This window comes from Salvia miltiorrhiza, chromosome 7 (assembly GCF_028751815.1).
Source record: "Salvia miltiorrhiza cultivar Shanhuang (shh) chromosome 7, IMPLAD_Smil_shh, whole genome shotgun sequence".
In the NCBI taxonomy this organism is placed as follows: domain Eukaryota; kingdom Viridiplantae; phylum Streptophyta; class Magnoliopsida; order Lamiales; family Lamiaceae; genus Salvia; species Salvia miltiorrhiza.
The window spans coordinates 10,793,213-10,806,717 of record NC_080393.1 but is presented as its reverse complement, the minus strand read 5'-3'; the positions used below and the strand labels follow the sequence as shown (position 1 = coordinate 10,806,717).

The 13,505-nt window shown below is 37.8% G+C and overlaps 1 protein-coding gene across 3 annotated transcripts; it reads left to right on the top strand.

Annotated features, from left to right (window-relative positions):
* The first annotated feature begins 652 nt into the window (after positions 1 to 652).
* Positions 653 to 13,151, top strand: LOC130992537 (histone-lysine N-methyltransferase ASHH2-like). Of its 3 annotated transcripts, XM_057917204.1 has the most exons (20): positions 653 to 1,066; positions 1,470 to 1,554; positions 2,322 to 2,369; positions 2,450 to 4,319; positions 4,514 to 4,715; positions 5,046 to 5,197; positions 5,328 to 5,407; positions 5,778 to 5,909; positions 5,988 to 6,104; positions 6,532 to 6,624; positions 7,293 to 7,370; positions 7,862 to 7,918; positions 8,233 to 9,157; positions 9,255 to 9,310; positions 9,588 to 9,667; positions 9,772 to 9,854; positions 9,951 to 10,030; positions 10,698 to 10,777; positions 11,180 to 11,229; positions 11,849 to 13,151. In XM_057917204.1, the coding sequence occupies exons 4-20, from the start codon at positions 2,573 to 2,575 to the stop codon at positions 12,766 to 12,768; spliced, it is 4,932 nt and encodes a 1,643-aa protein (XP_057773187.1). In that variant the 5' UTR covers positions 653 to 1,066; positions 1,470 to 1,554; positions 2,322 to 2,369; positions 2,450 to 2,572; the 3' UTR covers positions 12,769 to 13,151. The 3 variants fall into 3 exon arrangements, with proteins under 3 accessions (XP_057773187.1, XP_057773186.1, XP_057773185.1); XM_057917203.1 differs by lacking the exon at positions 1,470 to 1,554; XM_057917202.1 differs by lacking the exon at positions 1,470 to 1,554 and having other exon boundaries at positions 653 to 1,136; positions 2,322 to 4,319.
* The last annotated feature ends 354 nt before the right edge of the window (positions 13,152 to 13,505 follow it).

Below are 13,505 nucleotides of genomic sequence, written 5' to 3'. Positions count from 1 at the left end.
GATTTAAACCCGCATTCTTATCCGAATCGTGTAAATGACACTATATGTTATACAAATGACACTATAACATTGTAAATGACATTGCATAATTGACACTATTCAGAAATATAAATGACACTATAAGATTGTAAATGATACTATAATATTTTAAAAATGATGTTATAAGATTGAAAATGACACTATATAATCGAATAGTATCAATTATAGACGGTGTCATTTGTATAACTGAATTGTGTCATTTACACGATTTGAATCAAAATGCGTGTTTGGATCATGATGCGGGTCAGGGTTTGGATACATGTCAATTTGATTGTACGATACACCTGATTGTACTCAAGTTTTGTGTTTCTCAAAAATGAATAGTGAAATAAGATAGGCCTTAGTTTTATACCGAATCTTTTTAATTAATAATGTGAAATATCAAACTCCTAAATAATCATACTTTGACTATCCAAATTTATAAAGCCTAGCCAACGTGCATTTAGCATGTAAGCTTATCGGGTCAAGGGAGAAATTGAGTCGGGTTGGCCCGAGTATTGTTCAATGGCCAAAAAAGAGCTTGAAAAAAGCAAAAGAGGATATTTATAATATCTGATGAATGATATAAATATTGAGAATATACAAATACAAGTATTTTTTAAGAGCGCTGAAAACGACAAGAACTTCATTATCCAGAGTAGCAACAAGAAAAGAGAAAAAGGGAAAATAATGAATCATTAAATTGTAAAATTCCCACGATACCCCCACTCGCCACGTGTGCAAGGCCCAAGATCCGTGCAAAGGCTGCTTGTACCTTGTCCTAGCAGCGTTGTACCTAAACTGCGTGTGTGGGAACAAGATGGATAAAAAGGCTCCATATTTTGGTAGGAAGACTCTCTCTCTCCTCTTCCCTTTTAACAACCGTTGCTGACACCGCCAAGCAATCCCTTTCTCTCTCTAAAACGCACACAAATACATGCAGTGAGGATATTATATATACAGCAGTCGTATGTATCTATTCACACGTTTGTTTCGATAAATCTGATAAATTCGAAATTATCCCTCGGTTGTTGTCCTGTTTCTTCAGGTACGATTATCCCTCTTTTATCTGCCCGTGACTTTTGATTGTTTTAGTCGGTCTGCGTGATTCAGCATTGGTAATTTCATCTATTAAATTAGGGTTTTGATTTTGCTCGCATTTAGGGTTTTTGGGCTCTGTTTTGTTGGCTTGATTGTTGTGGATGCCCTTTACTTGCAATGATGTGCCGTTAGGAATTCAGCTCCAGTTTCTCTAATTTTATGATTAATCCGTGATTGTGAACAATGTATGTGCGCTTATTTGCTTGGTTGATTGTAGCTTTTCGTGTGCGTTAGGGAGAGTTTGAGTATGTTGTGGCTGCTTGTTTGTGGTTTCCTGTGTGCGTACAAGGGTGTGGTGGGGGGACTCTAGCAGACGCCGTGTTTTGTAGTTGACCAATTGTACTTTGCAGCCGTCCTTACCACATGAGGAGAGTGGTGGAGGTTCCACGTGTTTACGCCTGTATGTTTGTGGTTTTTGGTGTTTTACATGACGTGGTAAGGAGGACTTTGAGACCTTACCTTTCTATGTCTGAATATTTATAATTTCTAGGTTTTAGTTTTGTGTGTGCGCACTAGCTCATGGTGCGTCTCTATTACCGCTGATAGTGTCCCACTTTTATACAAGCCTTATTGGTTGGAGACTTACATAGAGAGGTTATATGTTAAAAAAGTTTTTCCACATACATGAGAGCATGTGTTGATTGGTTCTAGAGAACCAGTAGTGCTACGGTTGCATGTTTTTAGCTTTCTCTATTAGCATATGGTGCTTGGAGGGTTTTAATTATGCTTCATTTAATTGCTGACATATAAATGATTTCAGTTCTGGGACTCACTTTTTAAGTTAGTGCATTTAATTTTGCTAATGTAGCTTTGATAGAATCTTCGCTTAGAACTTTATCAACACCCACCCTGTTCTCTTCTTGTTTGGCATTTGCTATATATCTGAGACATTTCTAAGGAAAGAAATTTTCCCAGTTCCAGGAGAGAATGAGCTTTTAACTCCCCGAGTATTTTCTTATTTGATGATGTAAATTGTACTATCTTTCTTGAGAAAATGTGCTAGACTAATCACTATGTTGAAGATGTAAGTGGCCCTATTCAATTTTAGATGCTTGTGTTGGTAACATAACATTGTTATTGTGGTTTATCTGTTGATAACGTGATATCATGAATCTGGATTGCAGTATTTATTACTATTGTTTAGGGAACTTCTTTATTCATTTTCATTTTCATTTTCTAATCCATAACCATTCTCTGCCCAGATTCAATAAGATACATATCTGACGCGGTTGGAGAAGAGTGTAATTGAGGTACCAAATCTTGTCATATATTGTGCTTCTAGCAGGCTTCTTCTTCTCGGCGGTTAGATACTGATTGATTTTGCATTCAGCCAACCCTGTGCTATCAGCGTAAAATAAATCGCTGTAAGCCTAGGGAAAATGATTATAGGGGTTACTTGAGTATTGCTGCTTAGGCTTCTCCTGATATCCAAAATCTCAGTGAACTGGATAATATGTTTACTGAGACGTCTTTTGGTGAAAATGCTGGTGAGATCAGGGCATCGTCATCTCTGGATGATCTTGATTTTGGCGTTGGAAAATTGTATGCGTCTCCCGCACCATATGAATCCACTCATGTGAGAGATGATGAATCATCTGCTGTAATGCTCAGATCAGATGTTTCAGCCGCTGATGGTCTTCTTTCACCTTTTGGTTCCATCAACTTTGCTGAGCAACCATTGCTGGGGAATGACATGGCAAATAGCCCTATCAAAAGTGATTCTATTGGTTCTATTTCTGAAGCTAATCTGCAAGGACAGAGACCCGATGAGGGACAAAGTTATAGTACACATTATTCCTCTGGTTCTGTGATGGTTCAGGGTCCATCTAGAGATGGAAATGGTGAAGCTGAGGTTGTTGATGAAATTGAGAGGACCCAAAAATCAAATGATCTTATTGTCTACACATCTTCTCGGAGGAATAGTTCTCGCAATACTTATGCTAACTTAAGCCATAATGATGATCCTAAGAAACCATCAAGAAGTTGTAGGGTGATTGCCCAGAAAGATTCACTGTCCGATTTGAAGTCCTTGCAGACTTCAAGAAGAAAAAGAAGTTTACTCTCCAAGCGGACTAAATCTTCTGTTTGGGGATTTGTGGGGTTACCAACTTTTGAAGAAAACAATGTGCTTAACCCATGTTTAGGTAATGGGAAAACAATAGGGAGAGTAAGAGGTAGTCAAGGGAAGAGCAATGTTTTCAAGGACCAGACAAGTCAAAAAGCAGCCTGCAAAAGCTCCACTCCAACTGGTCGCATCTCTTTGAAAATTAAATTTGGCAATAAAAGCTGTGGTGTGGTTAACGTGGCTGAAAATTGTAACAGTTCAGAGAAAAGCATTTCCGGTTCATGTGAAAAAAGTGAAAGTAAGTTTCAGGAAGATTTTCCCTTGGAGAATGTGATAACTTCTGATGCTTCTGCTTTGGGTGTACATCTTAATGTTACATGTAGTGTAGAAAATAAATCCTTGAGTACATTAAGCGGTCATCATGACGAGGGGGAAAATTTCAGAGCTCTCACTGAGAACAGGTGTTCAGATCCAGGAACATCACCTGATTCTGAAGTTATAAATTCTGTTCCTGATGCTCCACTTGGTGAGAGAGATATTCAGGATCTGCAAGATAGTCCAATGATGCCACTGGAAAGAAGTAACGGGGAATGCGTTGCAAACTCAACTGCTGGTGTTTCTTTAGCTGGCGTTTCAAGTTTGAATTTCCCAAAATTGAAATCTAGAAAAGGAAAGGAGACAACTGGTGCAGAAACCAAGTATAAAGTTAGAGCACCTCTAGGTCTTGGACCAATGCAGAAAGCAGGGGATATGTCTAAATGTGATGACATAATTTCCAGTTGTCCTGCAGACTGTGCCAGGATGACCAACTCAGAAGCCCCTTGTACTACATCAAAGAAAGTTTGCAGTGGTTTTGAATTGAATCCTTCTCCTGAGCTTTCTGATGCAACTGAGTCCTCAAAATCACAGGCCCACAAGTCATTAATTTCTTGTGGCAATGAGAAAAAGTTCCTTAAATGTTCGAGGGCTAAGGGAGGGTGCAAGAGCAAGAGTGGTATATTGGATTTGCCCCAAAAGAAAAGCAAATCCTCTAGAAAGAAGGGAGATAAAAACAACATTGTAATTAAGCTTCAAATTGATGCGAAGGATGATGCAAGTGGTGTTCTTAGCAGAGTGGGAAGCCATATGGAAGCAGGTACATGTTTAAGTTTGTGTATATCATAATTTATGTAAGAAGTACCTTATCAGATGAACCCAAGGCAGAAAACCAACAAACCTGAAGATATTATTTAGATCATGTTGTGCCCTGAGCCCTCTGTCTTATATCTTATTAGTGCGCTACTGAAAAACTGAAAATATGTTTTCTCATATTATAGTCGACTTTTTTAGGAAATCAAACACTACCTGATCTTGGAGAAGTTGGAGACATTAGCACTCATCCTTCTGAATCAGGCTTTGTATCTTCATCTGGTTGGCTAAAGGGTCAGAACGCTCTACCAAGGAATGCATGGGTGCTTTGTGATGAGTGCCAAAAATGGCGGCGGATACCAGCTACACTTGCAGATCAAATTGAGCAAACAAACTGTCAATGGTAAATAATTGTGACAGCTGTTATTTGTATCTCATACATGAAATGTTGGTAGAAATTACATCTTGATTACATTTGAATAGACATGGCTGTCTAAGCCACAGATAAGCAATGCTTAACCATATTTTGGCTGTTCTGAGGGCAACTATGAGTCATATTTGTTTCTAGTAGATCAAACTTAAAAGTGTTCAGCAGTTTCTTGATAATAATAATGGGGCTGATAAGATTGGCTTTCGAGCCTCATAGGGTTATGGTGGTCACTAGACATCTTTAGATGACAATCCAGTTTACTGTATAGGAAATAGCGGTTTATGGAATCTGTCTTATTTGAAGGACTTGCAAGGATAACACTGATAAAGACTTTGCTGACTGCTCAATTCCTCAAGAGAAGTCCAATTCTGAAATCAATGAAGAGCTGGAAATATCTGATGCTTCCTGTGATGAAGATGCTGGTGAGCCAAAATCCAATAAAAGCAAATCAACAGGTAATCTGATCATTATAACATTTCTGTCCCTTGTGATTTTGAATGCATCTGTATATGAAATCTCCCTCCCCCCCCCCCCCCCCCCAAAAAAAAAAAAAGCTTTGACTCTGAGTTGACTGTATATTGGCAGCTGCTAAACAGTCATCTTGGACTCTTATTAAGTCAAACTTGTTTCTCCACCGAAGCCGCAAAACTCAGACCATCGATGAGGTGAGTGTTTAGCTTTGTTCATGTGCATGCCCCAAATTTTGTTGATTTTGGTTTTTATCACATAAATATAATTCCGTTGTTACTTTTTTGTAAACTATTTGCTGGAATTATGTTTATGACATCTGTGTAAGCCAGTGATGCAAGCAGTTTGCATTGCCTGAACATCTTTACCTATAAATTATAAGGTCTCTGTACCTATCTTGGTGCATTTAAGTGCATGGCTGTTATTTTTATAAGCAATTGGTTTTTTATTTGTGCTACATGTGATTTATACATCACATATAGTTTTTTTATTTTTTCAGTTTTCCCAGTCCAAAGTGTTATCGACCTGATATCATTTTCACTCTTGCATTTCACTTATGCATAACAGGTGATGGTTTGCCATTGCAAACCTCCATCCGATGGAAGAATGGGCTGCGGAGCTAAATGCCTGAACCGGATTCTAAACATTGAGTGTGTTCGAGGAACTTGTCCATGTGGTGAACTTTGTTCGAATCAGCAGGTGCCCAAACATTTGATATTTTTCCAACTTTTGAGCAATTTTATTTCGTTACTGTAGTAACCCTGTGTTTTGTTACAGTTCCAAAAACGGACGTATGCAAAACTGAAGTGGCTAAGGTGTGGAAAGAAGGGTTTTGGTCTCCAATCACTTCAGGATATCTCCGAAGGACAATTTCTCATTGAATATATTGGAGAGGTAACTGAGTCCATATTTGAGAGTTTTGGCTTTTGATGTTGAAATATATCAGACCAAGTACTAGCATTCTACCTACTAGACTGAATTAGTCAATAATGCATATTATGACTTATGAGATTGGTCAGTGACCTTGCATTTATTTCTTCAAATGGATTGATGATATTCCATGTGGATTCAGAGATGATTTAAGATTCCACTTGATTATGTTTCCTTTTGACAATGAGCATTTGTCTCATGGTATTTCTTTTGTGTCACTTTCTTTTCCTGAGAAATGCTAACTACCAAAAATAGTTAGTCATTAATCTTTCTGAAGCCACAGATCATGGTGTGGTGGGGCTTTAGATTTCAGCATATTATGTCATAGCAGATTCTAAGCACTTTGAACTGTAACTTCAGCTCTTAAATATTTGAGTTATGGATGTTTCAGGTACTTGATGTCCATACTCATGAAGCCAGGCAGAAAGAGTATGCTTTACAGGGGCATAAACATTTTTACTTTATGACGCTGAATGGGAGTGAGGTTTGCTACCATACCCTCCTTATTAATGTGTTAACATCCTGGGGCTGTTAACATTCTTCTAATGTCACCATGATGATTTATGTCTGATTTCTGACTCAGTTCTCGTTGCTGATGTTTCTTTTAATGTGTATCTTCGTTTACTTTTTTACCTACTCCAGTTAGATGGCATCATACAATGCCCAATCTTTGGCTCGAGATACCCTCTACTTAAAAATGTTTATAATATCTTCTTAGTTATACTTTATGGGTTGTGGAGAATGTCAAAGTAGTTGAAGTTTCCAAGTCTTCACTAATTGGTGTTACTTTGGCAGGCTGATTTTTGGACATTGATTTATGTTATCTTATTAGCTCTTCAATTTTTTATTTAAATGTTTACATTCTTTATTTTTGCTCCAATGATGAAGAGGAGCTCTCTCTAGTATCATTTTCTAAAGTTTATGGATTTACTTTTATCTTGACTCATTTGAATGCTTGGGCACAAACATATTTGTATTCGAGTACATAGAAGTTGTCTGAGATTGATGACAAAGTGCATATTCCAATTTTAGAAAGAGTTTGTGACCGATTGATGATATTTGGTGGTGTTAATTTGTGTATTGTTATCATGTTCTCTTGGAATTTGATGCTTTTGCTTCAGGTAATTGATGCATATGCTACTTTTGCTTCAGGTAATTGATGCATGTGCTAAAGGGAATTTGGGCCGCTTTATAAACCATAGTTGTGACCCTAACTGCCGGACAGAAAAGGTATTACTGGAAGCTTGGCCTTTCTTATATGTGTATTCTTCATATATTTCAGAGGTTCAGTATAATGTGAAAGGTTATGGTATGGATCTGTAAAAAATATTATTCAGTCTAATCATGTTAACAAGTTACATGCATTCCCCTCCTACGGGGTATGGCTTTCACCTCCCCCACTTCCTCCCCAATTTGTGTGTGTTTGTCGATGTTTCATGTGAAGCCGTACAGAACTTTTGCATCTTCAAGAAATTATTACGTGTGATCATTGTACTTCCTAAAAATGTAGATCCTTGACCAATGGAGGAGCTCACATTACACTTAAATAACATCTTATTTCTACTATCTGATCCTATTATTAATTTTAATTAGTTAAAACGTAAAAACTACATCATATTTGTGTTTGCTTATTCCATGCCTGTAACTTCAGAAAAGAAGGTGCATGACTTCAAGGGATTTAGAAATACTAATCTTTGACATTTCATTTTTTATGATCACAGTGGATGGTGAATGGAGAAGTCTGTGTTGGACTTTTTGCTGTTAGAGATATTAAAAAGGTAATGATATCTGATGAATCATTTATCGGGCCTAGTTGAGCTGCATCATTGTTTGTGTCTGTTCTTTAGAAGAATATGGGAGAGGAAATGAAGTGTATCTGCTATGAGGGTTTTGTTTTTTGTTTAATAATAATATCTAGAATGTCTTCTGTAGCTTGGGGGTTTGAACAAACACATAAGCTTCAGGTTACTTCTCTGTAAAGTGAAACTCAGATAGAAGGTCTTCACATTTTTGCTAATACCGGTAGCTATATTAGTCTATGCGGGTGAGATCTTGATGAACATGCTGGTTTTTGTCTACTTTTGCATTCCAGGGTGAAGAGGTAACATTTGACTACAATTATGTGCGTGTATTCGGTGCTGCTGCAAAGAAATGTGTGTGTGGCTCACCTAATTGCCGAGGCTATATAGGTGGTGATCCAACAAAATCTGAAGTAATTGTTCAGGAAGACTCAGATGACGAATATGCAGAACCTGTTATGATCTGTGAAAATAGGGAGATGAATGATGATTGGACTGACATAATGTCACAATCCTTGTTTGAGAAAGAAATTAAAAGTAAGGCTGAGCTAGAAGAAGACAGATATAGAAAGAAGAATGTTAATGTTGCTGCTCAATTTGAGAGCATCACTTCAGGCACTTCAACTAAAAAATTAGTTATCAATTCTGCTTCCAATGGATGCGTTAACACTTCAGCTGCTACAAGAGTTGTGGACATGACTGTTCGTGATAAAGACGGACCTGACAATTCTATTGGTAATGAATTTGCTTCTGATGCTGCTCTTACACCTCTGGATACTACTGAAGAGTCCATGAATAGTTCTGGATCAGCTACTTTAAAGGCTGAATCTGAGAGCCTCCTGTACCAAACCAGTTCTCCAGTTAAGCTCATGGTAGCTTCTCTCCAGCCAGAGGAATCTGTGAACAGCACAATGTCTAAGACTCTGCATATTAATAATGGGTTGAAGATGTCAACTACTACATTACCTGGAAAATTGCAGCCTGAGGCAGTTGAATCTAAGAAAAAGTTGAAATTTGCCACTACGCGAGCAAAGGAGGAATATTCAAAGTCTGGTTCTCATGCAAAGACTTTTCATTCGTCACCTTCAATTAGAAAAGGGAAACTTAAATCTAATGTTGTGAACGATAAAAAGACTCCAGATGGGGAAAAGTTAAATGCAGTACGCCACAAATCTAGAAAGTCACCAGGCCTTCCCCTTAACAGTCATGTTGAAGCAGGTACGACCATCTGCTTAATGCTTCCATTTTTTTGTTTTATTTGTTTTCTTGGGTAATATGCTTGATTGCACTGCAATGTCTTTCCAAATGACTGCAGTTGAGGGGAAATTAAATGAGTTGCTGGATACTGAAGGTGGAATAAGCAAGCGCAAAGTAAGTTCTGGTTCTTTCCATCAACCTTTCATGTTTTTTTAAGTCCAGTTTGCTAATGCATCTATGCATCATTTTCTTTCTTGTTTATGACATTACGGTACAAGTTCCGTTTCCTTGGTTTCTACCAACTCTTAGTATTTACTTGAACCTACACGCAATTGCTGCTTTGTGTTTACTACATCTGTTTCTTTAGTTTTCTTTTATGCACTTGATCATGGTTTGTGTTCCTCTGGATGGTCCTGGTCCACTTCCTAATTCTTTTATTATGGCTTAACAGGATGCCTCAAGAGGTTACTTGAAACTTTTGTTTCTTACAGCTGCATTTGGGAGCAACGGGCACGGTGAAGCTATTCAGAGGTATTCCAAATATGTTGTAGTCCCCATGTTCTAGTTGTGTCATATGGGCTAAAGTCAGTATATTTACTCATGTGATGCTTGATGCATTTTGATCTCCTTTCCAGTAATCGAGATCTTTCAATGATCTTGGATGCACTCTTGAAGACAAAATCTCGGACTGTTCTGGTTGATATCATCAACAAAAATGGTACTCCGTGTTTTGTTGCCAACAAATTGTTAACATTTTTATTGGTGTTCTGTAACATTACTTTATTTTTCACAATGAGTGGATTTTGGTTAATAGGTCTGCAGATGTTACACAACATAATGAAGAGGTACAGAATAGAGTTCATTAAGACTCCAATTCTGCGCAAGCTTCTTAAGGTAAATTTGTTAAACATGTATAGTTTTTAGTCATTTAAGTGAACATTCCATAATTGCTATGGAAAATGGAAATACAAGTTCCTAGAGAAGTTGCTCTCTTAGGACTCACATATGTGGACTCTCTTTTATCAGCAAACATGCAAGAGAACTTAAACGTGCTCTTTGATAGGCATGCATGCGTGGTAGTTCTTTGGTGTAAACATATGACTACTTTATCAGCCAAAATGTCTAATTGTTCAAACTATATGGTGCCTGATGAAAGGGAATATTATATTATACTCCTTCCGTCCCCCAAATAACTTCCTAGTAGGGGATGGCACGAGTTTTAAGAAAAAATTGGTAAAGTGTATTGATAGTGGGAAAAAAGTGTTATAATTAGTATTGAAAGTGGTGAAAATGTGTTATAATTAGCATTGGGAATGGTGAAAGGTTGAAAAGTAAGAATAAATAAAGTATTAGTAGTGGTGAGTAATGTCCCAAAATGAATAGGAAGTTATTTGGGGGACATCCCTAAAAGGAAATATAGGAAGTTATTTGGAGGACGGAGGGAGTATATTATAATTCAATCAGTAACATATGATATAAGTCTTAAAAGTAACCACTGATAAGGCTGTGACACATATGTGCCTGTAATATAATGAATGACTTAATTGTTTTTTGTGTGGAGGTACTTGAATATCTTGCGATGAGAGAGATCCTTACTTTGGAGCACATAACCGGAGGTCCACCTCGTCCTGGCGTGGAAAGGTGAAGAAAATCTCTCCACCTATTACTGCTCTATTATGGTTTGCTGATATATCTGAATGTGAGAGCTTTACATTTGCGATATACATGCACAATAATCAGTGTGCTGATTTGTGATTGATGAGGAGCTATCATGTTCCCAATTATACCACCTTATTTGTGTTTTTGATGTCTATGTTTCGTACCTTTCTTGCCTACTGAAAAATAATGCTTTAGCTATTCTTATGGAGAACTATCATATGAGAATCCATTTCGCTTTTTCTCATAGACAGTACAACATTTCTCCAACTTCCATACATGATACATTTTCCCTTTTTTATCCTCTCACTCTTAGCCATGATTTTACTTTTGAATTTATTGTCTCGTGCTGAGCATTTCTTAATTGTATCTTACTTGTACTTGCAGCTTCAAAGATTCAATATTGACCCTGACAGAACATACTGACAAACAGGTACCTTTCGTCCATTTTGGTGTGGATTCAGTCACTCATAAGTCCATGTTTGATAGCATAAATTTCACAAGGGATGACACATATGGATGATATTGAAAGATTTCTTCAACAAATTTTAACTAAAGTCTAGCTTATGTACGGATACGACAGACCATAATTGCTATTGTAAAAGAGAGCAATCATGCTGCAGCACATTCTTTTCCTTTTCTGATTGGGTGTTGAATTTCATTAGGTTCGCGAATACAAAGATTTTTATGACCTAGTGAAATGGATTGTGTGTTTGCTGTCCTGCATTTTGTGGTGTTCTTTTAATGTGGTGCGGAATATAACTACTGTTTCCAAAATCATGATGACAGCATATAAATATATAATTTCAAGTGCATAACTAGTAATTTGAAATATTTCATGTTGTTTCTGTGTGATTTCCTTATCTGTAGTGTCAGCAGGAGCTGCCTTCTGCTGTTGTACTGCAACCATGTACAAGTTAAATAGTTACTTTATAGTTTGATTAGTATTTTGCAACCTAGAATTTGTTTGTTCATGGATAGAAGGTGCTGAAGGACTAATGCATCTTTGATGGGCTTTTGACTGGAGTATTTATTGCCTCTACTGCTCTCAGGTACATCAAATTGCACGAAACTTCAGGGATAGGTGGATTCCGTGGTCCCTCCGGAAAAATTGCTTCATGGAAATGGATGATGGGAAGATGGAATATCGTCAGCATTCAACCTATGGCAAGTTATCAGTATCATCAGGAGATCATTGGAGCGATCGAGGTGGAAAACATGCAGATTCAGTAGAATGTTGTGACAAGCTGCCAGTGGTTGTATCTGGTATTGAGACTTCAACCCTAGACCACTCCTCTGCTTCTGGTTGTATTAATGAAACGAATGGAACAAGAACACGTAAGCGCAAGAGTCGATGGGATACCCCACCGGAGGAATGCATGCATCCCGGTATTAGAGCCAATTTGTCAGGTGATGGAAGACAAAATGTTGACAATGATACTCCTCCCGGGTTTTCGACTCCCTGTAATGACACAATCGTCCCAGCTGCTGCTTTTTCAAATGCTCCTAGTCACCAGGAGAGAGAGACAGTCATTAAGCATCAATCCAGCATTGTATTGGCAGATTCACAGGATAGATTTGTTGCATGTATGCCTGTATCTTATGGTATACCCTCTTCTCTCGTGCAACAATCTGGGGTCCTTGAAGGAGAAGCTGCTGAGGTTTGGACTGTAGCTCCAGGTTTGCCATTCCACCCGTTTCCTCCATTGCCTCCATGTGTCAGCAACAAGGGAAAACAGTCATCGCCATTAGCTAAATGTGTTAGTGAACCTCTTGAAAAGACAGGACAAGATGATGCTGTGCGTTACTCTGGTAAAAAACGTACAATGACATGTAGCTTGGATACACCGGAAATGAATATTTCAACGGCGCATCCAAATTTTCAGCCAGAAGAGGGTTCTCATGACATGGGAAGGAAATACTTCAGGCAGCAGAAGTTGAATCATTCAAAATTTGGTCCACCATGGCTTCGATAGGAAATGGTTGGGGGGACTCGGGTGTAGATTTCAGAAATGGGACAAATCAGTTTGGAGATTCTTACAGCTCAGAGGATTTAAACTGGAAAGGAAAATTCTAAACAGGCAATTCATCACTATTCATTATGGAAAGTTAGCATCATTTCTATAGGAGATTTTTCTAGGAGCTGCTGAATTGTGTAATGCTCCTGTACAATGAGCCGTAATTCTTGACTGCACAGTAATACAATACTGAAATATTCTTTTATTTCTTAAGTTTTATTCTCAACAGTAGGTTAGAGCCCACCCCTCTTAATATTAATATGCTTTTTGACATAGAGCAGGTGAACATTCTTCACTTTGTAAAACATTTATCTTATGAGATAAATTTTGGTTTATCTCCATTGGTGCACCCTAGTTTCTGTGGTAGCTTGTGTGTTTTTTGTACCCAAAGGTCATCTTTAGAGTGGATCGGACGAGACGGCAGTGTATATATTGTTGATGAAGTTGAACATGCTGAGGTAATCTAGGTTCTGGTTTTACTGGTAGTAGTATCAGTTCTAGCTCATGCATCACTTTCTGGCTTCAATTTATTGTTTTTTTGTGTTTGCTATCTTGAAAAGCTTATGTGAGTTTTTTTTGCTCCTGTTGTGTCAGCCATTTAGATGGAGCACCGAATAGAGACATGCATTCATTAGTTTCTGAAAATTTGAAATCTGGTAGCAGGTACACCATTTTATATATCAACCTTTTTGCTG